At 53.9% G+C, this 17,693-nt stretch overlaps 4 protein-coding genes across 4 annotated transcripts; 2 read left to right on the top strand and 2 right to left on the bottom strand.

Annotated features, from left to right (window-relative positions):
- Window positions 1–4,479: 4,479 nt before the first annotated feature.
- PG985_002087 (uncharacterized protein) lies at window positions 4,480–4,998 on the top strand (the record flags this gene model as incomplete). The annotated part of the gene is made up of 1 exon (XM_066821856.1): window positions 4,480–4,998. One exon carries the CDS (start codon window positions 4,480–4,482, stop codon window positions 4,996–4,998), a length of 519 nt encoding a protein of 172 aa, XP_066689288.1.
- Window positions 4,999–6,676: 1,678 nt separating this feature from the next.
- Window positions 6,677–10,233, top strand: PG985_002088 (nitrite reductase; the record flags this gene model as incomplete). Its single annotated transcript, XM_066821857.1, has 4 exons — window positions 6,677–6,741; window positions 6,803–6,953; window positions 7,025–9,033; window positions 9,105–10,233. 4 exons carry the CDS (start codon window positions 6,677–6,679, stop codon window positions 10,231–10,233), a joined length of 3,354 nt encoding a protein of 1,117 aa, XP_066689289.1.
- Window positions 10,234–10,931: 698 nt separating this feature from the next.
- PG985_002089 (beta-tubulin) lies at window positions 10,932–12,854 on the bottom strand (the record flags this gene model as incomplete). The annotated part of the gene is made up of 6 exons (XM_066821858.1): window positions 10,932–11,325; window positions 11,393–12,238; window positions 12,298–12,339; window positions 12,497–12,522; window positions 12,588–12,611; window positions 12,843–12,854. The coding sequence occupies 6 exons, from the start codon at window positions 12,852–12,854 to the stop codon at window positions 10,932–10,934; spliced, it is 1,344 nt and encodes a 447-aa protein (XP_066689290.1).
- A 2,369-nt stretch (window positions 12,855–15,223) lies between these two features.
- Window positions 15,224–17,693, bottom strand: PG985_002090 (uncharacterized protein; the record flags this gene model as incomplete). Its single annotated transcript, XM_066821859.1, has 2 exons — window positions 15,224–16,403; window positions 16,462–17,693. The coding sequence occupies 2 exons, from the start codon at window positions 17,691–17,693 to the stop codon at window positions 15,224–15,226; spliced, it is 2,412 nt and encodes an 803-aa protein (XP_066689291.1).

Genomic DNA, 17,693 nt, shown 5'->3' on the forward strand with positions numbered 1-17,693 from the left:
AATACCGAGTAGTAGTAGCAGCAGCAATAATAGGAAGAATAATATGAATGATCCTGCTTTGCTCTCAGTCTCACACCCCCCTTCTATTCATTCGTTCCTCCCAAGCTCCCTAGGCTTTCCAGACTTGCACGGTTTTGGAACACTTATGGGGCCCTGATAAAGGATCGACGACTGACGGCACCCAGGCGGAGGGTAAGTAATGCGCTTTTGCACCGTATCTACTGGCTGCTTTCCCACGTGCAGCGTCGCTTGCTACGACACAGCCAGCGGCTACCTTAATGTGTGATACCTACTTTGCTACCTCCAGCCACGACGGAACGTTGGCAGGCCCTGTAGGCAGGTATCTTTTTTTTCCCTCCTCCAAGGCGGGCCAAATTGTAAGCGATGCAGAGAGTGCAGTAGCCGTAGGCAAGTGATGATTGAATAGCTTGAGCGGCGGGCGGCGTGGGCGGCGTGGACGGCGTGGGCCAGAGCAATTGAGCGACAAGCGAGCGATTCTGTGTATGGTTGGTTTTCTTAAGTAATTGCAGGTCGCTATTTTAGCTTAGCGGCCTGCAGATCAGTTCATGGGACACCTAGAACCCAGCCTAGACCCCAGCACCCTCCCTCTTTCTCTCTCGAGATGATCCGTACTCCGTACTCTCCTCCCATGTACATGCATACTTAATTACACTGTCCGCCGAGTTGATATGTGTTCGTCCGCTATCGTCCACTATCAAGCCTTGACACACTCGGCCTCAAACCCGCATTGCTTATTCCTGTCTGATTGATCATGTTCTACGGATGTCGTTTTCTTCATCCTGTTGCAGTGGCTCCGTCACAGGTATCTACAGCTGCATGCACCTACAGGCTACACAATATGTACCAGGTAAGTGGCAGTATCCTTGCTATCGAGCGGTCACTGCCCTATCGGCCGACATGGCTGCTGCACCTTGGTAACAATTTTCCATACTGCTCGGCCCTTCCGTCATTTGCCTAGTAATCAGAACTCACAAGCTCGGATTCGCCAGAAAGTACGATATGCTGTACATATGCATGATGGATGAATCCGTTACAGCGCTTACAATACGATGCCCAGGGATACCATTGTGTACGTGTATGCAAGAATGCACCGCAAGAATGATCCATACTTGTACATACAGAAGGAAGCTGATTTGGGCTGGCTCCTGGGCATGGGCCTAAGGCCTAAGCATGGAAGTATCCCTGCTAGCGATGGTTACAAAGTCGCAGGTGGACAAACAATCATGAAAGTCAAGGGGCCCAGCTTTCAGCCCAGGGTCACATCGGAGCATAGATGCCAGTTTGGGATTAAACACCAAGCTATCGATTGAATGAGGGTTGAAGGGGCCCAGCGACGGCAGGAATAAACCGTCTTAATTATTCCACATACTCCAGGTCACAACAGTGAAATAAAGCGAATACTACTGTGATAATATTCCGTCAAACTGCTTAAGTATTCTTAAGGAGACTTGGCCGGGTTATTCCCACAGGGGCTTGGGGCCCAGCATACCAACTGTTCGAGATATGCCAGCAGAGCCAAGAGCTTTGTACATGCCCTTACAGATCACATTCTCTGGGTTGGTGAATGCGGTATTGATAGACACGGTAGATTCCGGCAGGCCTGTTTTGATACTTGTTTCCGAACAGAGATATCCATCCAGCGACGGGCCATTCCGTTGCACAATGTTCCTGTCTGAATATGTACATGTTTGTACGGCTATCCATCTTAAAGAACATCGTATACCGCAGGTAGGTAGTACATACTGCTCCTCCTATGCATTTCCACTTCGACTCGGCATGTCTGCTGCAAGGAGCTGGGAGTGAGCACGAAGATCGTGGGCCGGCATTCGTTTCGATCAACCTTGTTAAATTCGCCGACAGTTCACGGGGTGTACCATGTGCCGGTACATGGCGTACAGCGATTGCGTCTGTCCCTGTCTCTCATGGGAGCGAGACGTTGTGGTAAGAAATGACCAATCTCAACTGGAGAAGTTTTGACTGGACTCTCAGACCTTCAAGATGGGGCGAGGTCTTACCCGTCCGCTTCCACGTGGGATCCTGCGCCTGAGTCGGAGGAATCGGATGTTTCTCTTTTCACACGCGGTTGACGGTGGGTGGTGTCACGATATGTCGTTGCCGACCTCTTCACTGGTAGGACAATGTGCAATGTACGGCCTGCGAGGTAGGATTTTTCTGGTAGCCAAAACTTCGACCCCCCAACGGTCTAAGGTAGGTGAGATGCAGGGACCAATCAGTACCTAGCTGGCACCTACAGTAACGTCGTCCAGTTGCTCTTAGGTTCGTTTGAGCGTTGTCGAAAAGCACCCTAATCGGCCGCTAGGTTTGTCTTTGTTTGGCGCAGCAGAGCACTTAGCGGCGGCTAGCCGGCCACGGCGTTGCGCGGTCAGTCAGTGCCCATCAGTCAATGGCGGTGGCTCTGGAATGGCTTGAGGTCTAGGTCGTTAACGCCTTTCCCCCGGTTGCCGGGTCTCTTCCCAACATCCATCAGTATGTGTCTTATGTGTCTTAGCTGCAGTAGCTGCTGCAGGCCTACTTCCTAGCTGGGCGACGCTACCCCTTCTTTCTAAGGAGAACCCGATGCATTTCGTGTACAAGGAGCTGTCAGGAATCCGCGATACGGATAGCCCGCCCAGCAAGGTGAAGATTGAGCGGTCCAACGCCGATGCAGACGCATGAAACAAGCAGATGTGTTCTACGCCGTGCGTACGACGCATCTAGAAGAATCCTTGCGCTCCACGTGCCCCAGACCATTCTAACAGGGCATCCCTAGGCATCCCAGTCCAAGGGACGAAAGATGATGTATTCACAGTATCCCTACATATTAGTACATACCTACAAGCCGGCGAAAAACCTCCTGGCGCTAAGAGGATTAATTTATTGTGGCATCTTGTTCGTAGCGGTGTGCATCCAAGCACCATAAGGGACGAGCGAGCAACTCGGGAAAGAGCCGCGATCAAGTAGACGATCTGGCGTATCTCATCAAGCTCTCTCTTGGCAGGGCAGTCAATCCAAAGTCAGCCGTCAGCCATCGCCCTTTCAATGCAAACTCGGGGCTTCTCGAAAAACAGCAGCCAATGGCACGACTGGGCAAGGAAGGGCTGGTGGCTGTTGGATAACCCTGTCGGTTGTTACCTGTCAGCTCACATGCAGACACGTTTCAGCCAATCTTAGCGCCCTTGGACGGGCTTCAGCCTTCTGGAAGGTTTCCTGTTTGGGCGGGGGGTTTCGAAGGGTCCGAGGTTACATCGCCAGCCCGTTCGAAACACGGCCGCATGCGGGCATGCAGCAGATATGCGGCAAAAGGAATATTGGATCTCAGCTGCATCAGCTGCAGCCCAAGAAGCAAGATGACCAGAAGGATTCTGGATCAATTCCAAGGATTCCAGGGCAGGGCATCGCGGTGGCTGGGCCGTCCTGGTGGGCGACAAGCTCCTCTCTTCCCAGCACTCTCCTCCTATCACAACCCAGTGCAGCTCGTATGAACCGTTCGGCATGTCCGTGAGGTTTTCAGGATTGGAACGGCAAGGGGCCTGCGATCAAAACATGAATACATGTTGGCCCGTGCTGCCAGCGTGCGAAACCTCATAATTCATCATCTCATTCCACTCCGTCACCTCACCTTGTCTTCCTCTATCGACGGGTAACATGCTTTGATCGATATGGGGCCTATCGGCCAGTCAGCCACAAAAATAACCTTGAAACTCCAGACGGGAAGTATCAAGGTTACATGATGAAAACGTGAGATCCTGGATGCTCCCCCGGACACGCCGTTTTTGGATCTTGTTGATCTTGTCATAACGGCAGCGGCAGATACCCAAAAATACATATCTTCCGTCTCTCTCTGCCATTCTCAGACGCCACTGGATGAACAAGACGTCGCCTCCACGTACTTCAACAGGCGCACAGTGTCTACCAAGGCTTCCAAAAGTCGCGTGAGAAAGGAGATGAGCTGACTCTTCTATGCTCGGTCCATCGGACCTGTCCGACTGCACATCTTTCTGTCAAGCAGGGCTGGGTCGCAGAATGAGAATTGGGTGGTTTGTTCTTTGCGCGTCCTGTTGTCATCTGGGGCCTGGCAAAACCTGCCAGAAGGCCCTTTCATCATAGAGTCTTGGTAGAAAGGCAATTGCCTTTGTCTTTCTGTCGGGCATTATTGTGCCTACAGGCAGGCCGTGCCAAAGACGGACCAAGCCAGTTCTCTAGAAGAAACCAAGAAGCATATTGAACACAATAGCATTGTGCCATCACGGATGAAGCCTATAGGGGGCTTATCTGGGCAATATTTAAAGACGGCCATGGACATTGCTTCTCGTGTGCCGTATATGGAAAATCAATGCAACAAGATATCGCATTATCAGTATTCGCATTTGGACTACGTGAAATCCCCGGCCCTTCTCAACTGTAAGAGGGCTATTGTTAGTGTATCTACCTCCTCCCACATCAACCCAGGTTGCCAAGATGCGCAGCCTTCTCGGCCGTCTTTGCCACGCCGTCGGCAAGCCGACTGTCCACATCCGCGCCCACCGGCGCCGCGTAGGCTTCGCTCCGCCGGCCACGACCGGCCCCCAGAGCTCGGAGCCGGAAGCGAACAGCGTCGTCATGACGACGATCCACGGACTATTTCAGAGCGAGCGGAAACCGAACCTATGGATCTCTCCTGGCCACTTCCCCCGTGAGATGACGCGCAGGCTCACCAAACGGCTGGGCTGCCGCGGTTCCATCGTGGAGGACCCCGTCGCCGGACCCGTGGTATATCTCGAAGGCGACCAGCGTCTCCGTGCCAGCGAATGGCTGGCTTATGAGCAGGAAGGGCCCTGGCTAGAACCGGCGCGTATCAAGGTCCGTAGTTGGGTGGAAGACGAAGGGGGTCCCAACGCAGGTCGGTCTTGGAGGGACCGGTGCCCCTGGATTAGGTATAGATGGGATTCCAAGGTAGGCTTGGTAAAGGAGCAGGCTGGCTGCATGGGGCAGGCTTGAATACATACGTTGAGTCCGAAGTTCTCAACGAGATGAGGACAACAAAAAGGCAGTTGCTTAACTGGTTGAAGATATGGAACACCTCGTCGTCGGGGCCAGAGAAGCAATATTCATTGCAACACAAACCCGAGAGTTGCCAGGCGCAAGTAGTCTCGCGCCTTTCTAAAATGCCACTGAATACAGATACATGTATATAACAATATGGCTTGCTAAACAATAGCGTACAAACACTAGCAATGCCTCTTTCTAGGTTATTTAACTAGATATTGATTTGTTCGTTGCATAAGTAAATATTTAGGAGTATCCGACGGCGGTGATGGCTATGGACCAGTCTACATACTTAACAGTCTCTATTCCTCCCAGTCCATTCAAGGGGCTCTTGTGTATATTTTTTCCATGGCATCTACTGAAAAGGGGTGCGGAGGGCGCACAGGAGCTGGGGCGAGTCGCCTCGAAACGCAAATCGTGAAACGTCTTGTTCGCAGCAGACATTGGAGTGAAATCCAATATGAGGCACCAGCTATATGTAGATGCGTATGACACACCATGAAGCTTCAGGGACCCTCGGTGGCCAGGGAGGAGAAATACCGCAAGTGGGCTACATAGCATACATAGCGGCACCGGAGAGCGCTGCGCCAGCGATTCCTGCTTCAGACAGGGTTTCACGACGTCAAGGACAACCAAACTGCATGTAGCTATGGCAGTAAGCCCGACAGTGAGGGCAACACACGAAGAAACCGACAATGGAGCGATAGAGTTCCGAGAAATCTAACGTGGTGCGTCAATTGCTAAGGAAAGGCAGACGATTGGCGCGGAGTTGTAAGAGCCGCATGGATGGATTGAAGATTGAGTTGCTAAAGCCCACGCAGCCCGGATCTGCCCGAGCTTGAGTCGACCATTTACACAGCAGCCAACACCAACAGCGCAATCAATCGGAGCAGTTCGAGTAACTCAGTGTAATAGAGCCCCACTGCTGGCAATGCGTGCTCCTCCGCGCTCTTACTTCTCCGCGGTGCTACGCCTGCCACGCTACCCAACCGAACCAAGCAAACGGCTCCTGATAAGGGCGGGCGCTGATTGGCCGAGGGCGCTACTTATCTCGCCTTTCCGTTATCAACAATGGCTCGATTGAGCAAGAATGCACGCCTGCGACGTCTCCCACCAGCGAGCATCACACGCAAACCGCATGACACATTGCCTGCATTAGGTACAGGAAATCCCAACCTGCCGGAGAAGGCAGAAACACAGGCCGTACTGTACTATCTCCGCCGTAGAGGGGGAAGATCCAGGCCCAATGCCGCTCTGGCTTCCCCATTCCATCCAATAGGATCCTCCCAGTCCCGGCTGTAGTCGCTCCAGGACTATCGGTGTCGCGGAGATGCACATCTCTGGCTTCGATCCCGAGACTGACCTGATATTCGAGTGAATTCCCACCGCAATACACAGATGGCTTCTAGTGAACCATCTTCGTCTCTTCATTTGCTTCTCTTCTAATATTGTACCAAGTGATACCCAAATATTCCAAACTTTTACGCAAACGCCAGCGACAAGCCTATCTACCAACGTGGTAACACAGCATCTGTACAACTTCTGACTCTGCCCCGTAAGCTGGCAAGCCGCGTGACGTAAGTCCACGGCGCACACCGTCTTATTATTCCTTTTTCCCATCACACTCAACATGGCCGTCGGGCCTCGAAAGAAGTTGGTGGTCGTTGGCTTGGGCATGGTGGGCATAGCCTTTATGTAAGTCAATATATCGGCAGAAGCGTGTCGGCCTCCAGCTTTGATCTGACCAGAATACTAGAGAGAAAGTCTTGAAACTCGATGCGCGTGATCGCGAGTACGACATAGTAGTTATCGGCGAAGAGCCGCATTTAGCATACAACAGAGTGGGCTTGACGAGCTTTTTCGACCACCGCAAAGTTGAGAACTTATACTTGAATCCACAAGACTGGGTACTTCAGCCCCTGATGCTGGCCCTCGCAGGTCAGGCTCGAGGGAAGAAAGCTGCTAACTTGCTACCCAGTACTCGAAATATGCGCCCGAAAACCAACTCGGTTATCATGTCAACACTCTAGTCACATCCATTAATGCCGACGGCAAAACAGTAACCTGCCAAAACGGCGATGTCATTTCCTACGATATCCTGGTCCTGGCCACTGGCTCGGATGCTATTTTACCGAGGCAAACGCCAGGCTACGATGCAAACGGAGTGTTTGTGTACCGGACAATAGATGACTTGGAGAGGCTCATCGCCTTTGGCGAGTCCAAGAAGGAAACTGTCGGTATGGTGGTCGGCGGCGGCTTGTTAGGCCTCGAAGCCGCAAAGGCCATGATGGACTTGGAGTGCTTCTCCAAAGTCAAGCTTATCGAGAGGAACCGCTGGGTCCTGAGCAGACAACTAGATGCCGATGCCGGTGGGCTGGTCATCGAGAAGGTAACCGAGCTCGGCGTTGATATTTTGCTGCGGAAACGGGTCGCCACGATCAAGACCGACCAGGAGAACAATGTGGTCGGGGTCACTTTCGAGGATGGCGAGGAAACGGATTGTTCGACTATTTGTTTTGCCATCGGCGTCCACCCCCGGGACAGCTTGGCAAGAACTGCCGGCATCCAGTGCGCCGAACGGGGAGGAGGTTTCATCGTCAGTGACGACTTGAGCACGAACGTCCCGGACATCTACGCCATCGGTGAATGCGCCAGCTGGCATAACCAAACGTTTGGCCTTATCGCCCCCGGCGTCGAGATGGCCGACGTTCTCTCCTTTAACCTCACACAAGCGAAGCTCCACACGCCTCGAGTCTTTAAGCGGCCAGATCTGAGTACGAAACTCAAGCTTCTCGGTGTCGACGTGGCCAGCTTTGGTGATTTCTTTGCCGACCGCGACGGCCCTAGTTACCTACCCGCGAGGGCGGCGAGGAGGAAGTCGACAGTTCAAGCCGCAGCAGACAAATCTGCGACAAATGGTACACCGAAACCTGCAGTTAAGGCCCTCACTTACAAGGACCCCTTTCAACATATCTACAAGAAATACATTTTCACAGAGGACGGGAAATACTTGCTTGGCGGCATGATGATTGGTGATACGAGCGACTACATCAAGCTCGTACCCATCGTGAAGAACCAGAAGGAGCTGGACGTCCCTCCAGGTCAACTGATCCTCGGGGCCAAGAAGGATGGGGAGGATGACGGCGCGGATCTCGACGACGATACCCAGATCTGCTCGTGCCACAACGTCACCAAAGGGGACGTGGTCAGCAACGTCAAGGAAGGCACCTGCAAGACCCTGGGCGAGGTCAAGGCCTGCACCAAGGCGGGCACGGGCTGCGGCGGCTGCATGCCGCTGGTGACGACCATCTTCAACAAGACGATGAAGGACATGGGCAACGAGGTGACCAACTACGTCTGCGCGCACTTCAGCTACTCCCGCGCCGACCTCTACAACATCGTCATGGTGAAGAGCCTCAAGACCTTCCCCGAAGTCATGCGCGAGGCGGGCAACGACAAGGACTCGGACGGCTGCGAGGCCTGCAAGCCCACCATCGGCAGCATCTTCGCGTCCCTGTGGAACCGGCACGTCATGGACAAGCCCAACCACGGCCTACAGGAGACCAACGACCGCTTCCTGGGCAACATCCAACGCAACGGGACCTTCTCTGTCGTGCCGCGCGTCTCGGCCGGCGAGATCACGCCCGAGAAACTGATCGTCATAGGCCAGGTGGCCAAGGACTACAACTTGTACACCAAGATCACGGGCGGTCAGCGCATCGACATGTTCGGGGCCAAGAAGCAGGACCTGATCCCGATCTGGACCAGGCTGGTAGAGGCCGGCATGGAGAGCGGGCATGCCTACGCAAAGTCGCTGCGGACGGTCAAGAGCTGTGTCGGTACCACGTGGTGCCGTTACGGGATCGGCGACAGTGTCGGCATGGCGGTGAGGCTGGAAGAGCGCTACAAGAGCATCCGCGCCCCCCACAAAATCAAGGGTGGTGTCAGCGGCTGCGTGCGCGAGTGCGCGGAAGCCCAGAACAAGGAGTGAGTCCCCACTATCCCCTACCCTACAGCAACATATCTCCCTTTATGCAGTTCACTGACACTCTTTTCAGTTTCGGTCTCATTGCCACAGAAAAGGGCTTCAACATTTTCGTCGCCGGCAACGGCGGCGCCAAGCCCAAACATTCCGAGCTCCTGGCCAAGGACGTGCCGCCGACCGAGGTGATCCCCATCCTCGACCGCTACCTCATGTTCTACATCCGCACGGCCGACAAGCTGCAGCGCACGGCGCGCTGGCTCGAGCAGCTGCCCGGCGGCATCAAGTACCTCCAGGAGGTGGTGCTCGAAGACAAGCTGGGCCTCTGCGCCTCGCTCGAGGCCCAGATGCGCGAGCTCGTCGACTCCTTCTTCGACGAGTGGGCCGAGGCCATCCGGACCCCGGCCCTGGCGGCCAAGTTCAAGCAGTTCGCCAACACGGACGACGCCGCCGACAGCATGGAGCTGGAGCAGGACCGCGACCAGACGCGGCCCGTCCACTGGGCCAAGGAGCCCGCCCGCGAGGATTTCAAGGGCCTGCGCAGCCGCTGGTCCCAGACGACCTGGCAGCCCGTCATCGACGCCGCCTACTTCGCCGGCGCCGACGAGACCCCCAACGGCATCTCGGCCAGCATCAAGCGCGGCGACACCCAGCTCGCCCTGTTCCGCGTCCGCGGCCGCTACTACGCCACCCAGCAGATGTGCCCGCACAAGCGCGCCTTCGCCCTGTCAGACGGCTTCATCGGTCAAGAAGTCGCCCCGAAGAAGACCGTCGACGACGACGCTGCCACCACCACAAAGGAGCCCTGCGGCGATAATAAGTCCCCCTGGGTCTCGTGCCCCTTTCACAAGCGCAACTACGACCTCTCCTCGGGCGAGTGCAACAACGACGCCGAGCTGTCCATCGCCACTTTCGACGTCGAGGAGCGCCCCGACGCCGACGGCGGCCCCGCCCAGGTCTACATCAAGCTGCCCCCAATCGAGGAGCTGGACCGCGAGCTCGGCACCACCCGCTGGATGGTCAAGAAGGGCGAGGCCGGCGCCGCCCAATTCGAGGCCCTCGACAAGAAGATCCAGTTCAAGGGCCACCGTGCCAAGAAGCCCGGCGTAAGGCCCCTGGCCGACAACCGGCTTGGCGTGAAGGCGAAGCAGCCCGTCCAGATCATGGCAGGCGGCGGCGGGTGTGGCGCGGCACCGGACTGGTAGACAGAGAGTACGTATACTAGTAGGCCTACGCGGTTGAAACATGAAGGCTTTGCATGTAGTCGATGTTTTTCTTCATTGCATACAGATCAAGAAGGGTGTTACGTGCATTTAGGTCGCATAGCCTGTGGCAACTAGCATGGGGTGTTTTGTGCATACATGGAATAGCATATAGGGTCCCATCATTCAGATGTCTCATTGGTTCTGTCATACATAAAAACAAAGTCCAGCGAGACGACGTCTTGTCCTGACCGTGCTCATTTTTGTATGTTATGAAATCTGAACATGAGAAACGACGGAGCAAACCCTAGCTAGACTTGTGGCTGGATATCGTGCTCCGTGTATGGCAGTGGGGATGGAGCAAGTTTGGTATGTGATTACAATGTCCATTAATTGGTACAAGAAGGTCAATTGTTTTCTTGTCACTACTAGCAATGAATAATGCCTCTGTACTGTTCCCAGTGACACAAGACACCAAAGAGGTATATCTAACAAACGCCTCGCAAAAGCCTCCGACAGACCCAAAACTGAGTCGATTAATCCATTACCTTAACAGGTCATCGAAGGTCAAAGCGGCAGAAGAGTATGGGGGGAATCTGTGAAATAAGGGGATATGAGAATGACCGAGGCGTGTGGATTATCCGCGAACCCATCTAGGCCAGAGACCCTTCAAGACGCGTTCGAGGCCCTCGAGCGGTCATCTATATCTCCTCCTCAAGCGGGGCCTCCTCCTCGTACTCCTCCTCCTCCTCGTCAACACCGGCATCCTGGTACTGCTGGTATTCGCTGACCAAATCGTTCATATTGGACTCGGCCTCAGTGAACTCCATCTCGTCCATACCCTCACCAGTGTACCAATGCAAGAAAGCCTTGCGACGGAACATAGCAGTGAACTGCTCGCCGACACGCTTAAACAGCTCCTGGATGGCAGTCGAGTTACCGACAAAGGTCGAAGACATCTTAAGGCCGCGGGGAGGAATAGAGCACAGGGCGGTCTGCACGTTGTTGGGGATCCACTCGACGAAGTAAGAGGCGTTCTTGTTCTGCACGTTGCGCATCTGGTCCTCGACCTCCTTCATGGAAACCTTACCACGGCTAGAAAGTAAAGTGTTAGCATGAGTACGGATATTCGCAGGTCGGGTTATCGACGGAGAACACTTACAAGATGGCAGAGCAGGTCAGGTAGCGACCGTTGCGGAAATCGGAAGCAGCCATCATGTTCTTGGGGTCGAACATCTGCTGGGTGAGCTCAGGAACCGTGACGGCACGGAAAGAGTGGGCACCACGGCTGGTCAGGGGAGCGAAGCCGACCATGAAGAAGTGCAGACGAGGGAACGGCACCATGTTGACAGCCAGCTTGCGGAGGTCAGAGTTCAGCTGACCGGGGAATCGCAGACAGGTGGTGACACCGGACATGACGGCGGAAACCAGGTGGTTCAGGTCACCGTAAGAGGGGTTGGACAGCTTGAGGGTACGCATGCAGATATCGTAAAGAGCCTCGTTGTCAATGCAGAAGGTCTCGTCCGAGTTCTCGACCAGCTGGTGGACGGACAGGGTGGCGTTGTAGGGCTCGACAACGGTATCGGAGACCTTGGGAGAAGGCATAACGGAGAAGGTGGCCATCATGCGATCGGGGAACTCCTCACGGATCTTGGAGATCAGCAGAGTACCCATACCGGCACCAGTACCACCACCGAGAGAGTGGGTGATCTGGAAACCCTGGAGGCAGTCGCAGCCCTCAGCCTCGCGACGGACAACATCCAGAACCTGGTCGACGAGCTCGGCACCCTCAGTGTAGTGACCCTTGGCCCAGTTGTTGCCAGCACCGGATTGACCGAAAACGAAGTTGTCGGGGCGGAAAAGCTGGCCGAAGGGACCGGCACGGACAGCGTCCATGGTACCGGGCTCGAGATCGACGAGAACGGCACGGGGAACATACTTGTTGCCCGAAGCCTCGTTGAAGTAGACGCTCATGCGCTCCAGCTGGAGCTCCGAGGTACCGTTGTAGCTATAAAGTTGAGCTGTCAGCCAGAGGCAAGGCGACGCTAGGCAGGCGGCAAGACTTACACTCCATTGCTGTCGAGACCGTGCTCGCTGGAAATCTGTTGCCTGAAGGAACACACTAGTCAGTATCCTGTTCCGTCCCAAATTGCCCCAAACTGATCGTTGCAAAGAAGTCGTCCCCGTCGGGCGGTGATGGTATCGCATTGGACCGGTTCGAGTTCAGGTCGCATGATCGGGAGGGAAAGGCGAAGCAGGTACGCACCAGAAAGCAGCACCAATTTGGTTACCCTGTGATAAACATGTGAGCCCCGCAATCCCATATGAGCAACATTGAGGTGTCGGGAGTTACTTACGCATTGACCGGTCTGGAGGTGAACCTATATCATAAAAAAAACACGGGTCAGTTCAAGTCAATTCTTCAAGTGATGTTATGAGGTCTTTTTGTGCAGATGTTGGCGAGATCCCGATTGTTTTCCTCGCAAATAGGATAGTGGGGTAGGTCGTGGAAGGGCAATCAAGGGGTCGGTGCCATCAGCTTGACTTTTGGAATGCGTCCAAGGATGGTGGCCGTGTCAACAAGAGGTGAGGGGGATGGAGGGCCGACTTACAATCTCACGCATGATGGGCGAATATTGTGTCGAAAAGGGTCGAGGAGAAGGGCGGAAGCAGGCAAATCAAGCTAAGACTTGCGAAGAGTAGAGGAGAGAAAAGGTGGAAGTGGTGGTTTGGACCGGGAAAGGTGTGAAGTTGTAGTAGTCGGGTAGCGCTGTTGGGAGATTGTTGATTTTTGGCGGTGAACGGGGAGATAGAGGAGAGAGGGGCCCGGAAAGATTGGAGTCTGTGCTTTTTCTCGCTGCCAGTGAAGGACAGTGGCCAGGACGTGGGCAGTTTTCAGGGGTTGCAGCTGTAAGAAGAGGAAAGGTCGTCCTGGCTGGTTGGCCCACACTACCTTTGAGCCTTCCCTCTTCCAGTCATGGCCAGCCAATCACTAATTTTGTTCACTTGTTAGCCGGAGCTCGGACCAATCACTGCCTACTGCATCTCCAATTAACACTCGCTAGGTACCAGCTCTAACATTAAGGCACCGGGTCATTGATTGGTGAAGATTGAACGACATCGTGACATTTGACAGCTTGGAAGTAATCAGTACAAGTGCAATTGATATGTGATATTTATGTTATTCGGGACACCCAGTCCGTTCCAACAAGATGCGCCGATGCCATTCAGATTTGGGCCACACCAGAGCAGCCAGCAAGCAATTGAAGTTTTGGATGTCCACGGCTGGAACATTGATCAATCGAACGGGTTGGTTGGTCCTGTTTACATCGATCTCGTAATGGCTCATACTGGCCCAACTTAATGGCGTCGTACGTACATAGCCTCGACCATATTACCGCGAATGGAAATTAGCAAGAGCAATAACGGCAGAATACTGAAAGTAATCATTCAATTCAATCATGGAAATCAAGGATGAGCACCCCTAGTATGGTACCGGCCGGTACATTGACATGTTTGACAGGGTATGTTTGCGTAGATGGAGAGCCAGCCCCCCGGTCATTGCCTCGGCCTGAAGGTTTTCCTAGCAGCGACTCGCGTGGTTTTCCCCAGGAAAGCACCACCAAGCTTAATGTATGCCCAGTGCTAAATGGACTTCATGAGGTGGTGGATGAGGCACACAGCATGCGCCGCTCTGTCTCTAATCCCTACACCATCGTGTATCAAGTAACATAGCAGCTTGCTCCAGACATAGGACTGCCAGTGCTGGGAATAGCCCACATAGGGCTCATTATGGATGTGGCATCATCACATGCGGCTCAAGCTCCTCGAAATAAGATGCCCAGTGCCCTGATACCTCAGGTGTACCTGGCTAGTCTCCAAAGAACCCAAACATCGGATCATCAGTGTCCTTTTTAGATAATCGAAAACGCAACTCCATTCTCTGTATCCGTACTCCGTATCCATAGGAAATTCATACCAATCCCTTCCGTTTGGACGATCTATGTCGAGGAACGCGAGGCAGCTAGATTCTGACTATCAAGGGCACGACGATGGTTCCTACCTACATGTAGCATGCCGAGCGATCAGAAGTTTTCTGTTGATGGATCATGCCTGTGGCAAGCTAGGGGCTGCTATCCAGTTCCTTGACTCATGTTGTTGTTCCAAGCAGCAGCACCAACAACAACATCCCCGCGGGATTAGACTTCCAGTAATGAAGATAACAACACCACACGGCGACCTTCACGAATAAGCAGTAAGACGATACCTGATGGATGGATAATAAGCCACTTTCAATTCTGTGGGTATAGCATACTATATCACAGCGCCTGCCATTTTTTGACACATATATACAAGATTTCCAAGTTCTGTGTGTGTGCTGATTGATCCAAAGCCCACGCACCACTTCCAAGCAACCGTCAGTCATGCTGACGAACGAACGGTACAAAGGCTCGTCTCGGGCAACTCCACAACCTCTTCTGTACCCAACGCTCTTCATCCAACAGCGAGGAACAAGGTTACCACACCTCGATAAACATGTGGAAAACCAAGTACTCGAGGGATACACCGCCCAATGTGGGCTGCTGTGGAAGATATGCATGTGCCAAAGGCGCCATCACACCAACTAGGCATAACAAACGACTACTAGCTAATAGCGACAAGATATGTAAAATGGTGTCGGGGGTGATTCGTGAAGGGATTGGGGGGAAGCTCTAACAATGCCAATTAAACGCCAGTCCTTTCTTTGGGAGCAACAGGAAACACAAGTAGTTGGCTCCATACAACCAACGGTCTCCAGATAACCATGCCATTCCATCCCAGTCGTAAAAATAAAATAAAGATCAAAACAAAAATCGTACGCCATAGCGCCTCCCGGAAATATGACATGATGCTGTTTGCGCCAGGATATGTTGTGCAGTAGATACAGAATATGTGAGATGGTTGGGTCGTAATATATTCCATGCAGTGAACCGGGAACAGATAGTCGGGTTTCTCAAGTAAGCCACCACATACACCCACAATTGCTCATGTCTTTTCCGACATCACGAGCTTCGATGGAGTGGCCGAGGTACTTCTCGATATCGCGTCTGCGGATCCGCCGAGAGGGATTGGAGTTGGAGTTAGATGTCGAACTCGACGTTCGCTCATCTTCAATGATGGACACCTCCACAAAGTTTCCCTCCTTGTCCACTACGGGCTCAGCGCCTTGCCCGTTTCCTAGGATATTATACTGCCTGCAAAACGGCGCCCGCCCCCGTCCATCCAGCACCCGGCGTTCTTCGAGCTTGACGACACGAGGATACGAAGACTTGTTCGACGTAGGTGTTGTGGCCTGGAAAGGGTTTGTGGGCGTTGTTGGACTGACGGTGGTGGTGGACACGATAGTTGGCCTCGAGGTGAGCATCCTGTCAGCGTCACCCGCAAATGCAGTAGGTGGGTACCCCGGGATACCCATGATGTCACCCGGTCCAGTGTAAGGACTTGTGTAACTGGCAGTAGGGGTTGGTGTAGGGAGGCTTGACGAAGAGCTGCCGGTCACGATCGGGTTGCGACTGCTGTTCTGTGACGCATAGATGAAGGTCTCCAGGAGAGTGCCTCCCCAGTGGCAAATCCAGGGCTTGTCACCTGGATGCGCAACACCCTTCCGCTTGAATTGGTCACTAAAATCAGCAGCCTTGCGACCTCGCTTGAACCTGGGGCTATCGGTGCTTTCGGACGTTGGCATCGCAGCAGATACAGAGGCTGTGGTGGTCGGGAAAAGCTCCTCGGGAATGATGACCGTCTTGTTGTACGGCAGTTCAAAAGCCCATGCCGGACCTCGCCCAGGCTCGTTTGTGTCGTTCACCAATATCAACTGCACATCCTGAATAGACGGAGGCTGCATGCCGTATGTGAACACACTGTTTGCCAAGGTCAGAGAGCTGTTGTAGCTCAAGCTGGCCGCATACTGGGAAGTGGCAGGCTCATCCTCCAACGCCTTGATTGTCAAAGTAAGCTGGGAGAAGATGATGTTGCAATTCCATGCTTGGGCCTGAGTAGTGTCGTTGAAGCAGGTACTCGGGGAACGGTCCAAGGACAGAGGCAGAGTGTAGTCTCCAACGGCCAGAGGTGCAAGGCCAGCTGGAAGTGTGGGCCATGGCACAACGTCAAGTGTTACCGTCGGTGTAGTATCACTGCCACAAATAGTTAGCAAACATGCGTCATAATGGAACCATAAAAGGGATAACTCACCTGCTGGCCGGTGGGCTGGGTCCGGGTCTTTGGTGTTTGCCGCCGAAGAAAGTGCCCAATATTGCCCCTAGCACAACTGCAAGCATAACAAGTACGATGGCTGTCAAGGCGATTGCCCAGCACGGGACAACCCCCCATACTTTCCTCTTGGCTGCCTTTTGCCAGTCGTTCAACTTCTCCTTTTCGTTGGTGATGCTCATAGCTGCAGTGTTGATGTCGTGATGGCTAACATCTGACTGGAAGCTTCTCACCGAATTCCTCGACAAGGGCGAGTTGGCACCGTTGAGATGCAAATCTTCCGTCGAGGCAAATTCGGGGTTCCGTGTCGCAAGTCCCAAACCACCAGCGCCAGGTATGGAGCGGCTTGATGCGTGTCCTGGAGATTGAGGTGGAGGTGGAGGAGGGGGACTTGTAGCCGGGGCTGGGGCTGCGGCAGGCGTGGATGACTCCAAGGCAACAGCCTTTCTCAAGTAAGCCTCTTCCGGGTACCTTGTGTAAGGGGGGAGTTGTTCCGTATGTCCATCGGGCCCAATCATGTCAGCAATCTCTTCCCCATCCGGGCCAATCCGCCTTTGGTATTGATCGGCCGCGCCCGGAAACCCAACAGGTATCGGTGCTGGTGTTATGCGGTCCTCGGTGCTTTCGACACCAGGTACCGTGTTTTGAGGATACATCTGATAAGGATGTGTTGGACCACGCGGGCCGCGGTAGGACGACACCTCGGAGACGGCAGCGGTTGATGCCGTTGCTACACTAGCCGTCCTTGCGAGACGTATATTTTGGGGGTACATCTGGTAAGGAAAAGACGGGCCAGACGGACCCTCATATGGACTCTCCGGTCGCACAGCACCCGACATTGATGTAGAGGCGCTTGGAGTCCTCACCAACGATGGCTGGGGGTGTGCCGGGGTAGTAGGCCCAGTTGCTCCATCATGCCGTAATGTTAGCGAGTCGTGCTGTCGATGAGGTTTGGTTATGCTCGAGGGTCGTGGAGGCGGACTCGAAGTCGGGGCTGGACCTAAATGTGATGATTGGGGCGGCGGATTCGTGTATTGATGATTCTGGCTAATCTCGGTCGGTCGGAACCCATCAGAAATACCTGCGGCCTCCAAATCGTAGTCATCGTCGTCATCCAACGCGGACGAGGTCGAAACCCGTACCGACGACCGAACGGACCCTGATCGGTCCAAGTCGGACGCCTTGTTATTGTTGTTGTCTTTTGAGCCGCTCAT

The sequence above is a fragment of the Apiospora marii genome, assembly GCF_038362585.1.
Source record: "Apiospora marii strain CBS 49790 chromosome Unknown utg000002l_segment0_segment0, whole genome shotgun sequence".
NCBI lineage: Eukaryota > Fungi > Ascomycota > Sordariomycetes > Amphisphaeriales > Apiosporaceae > Apiospora > Apiospora marii.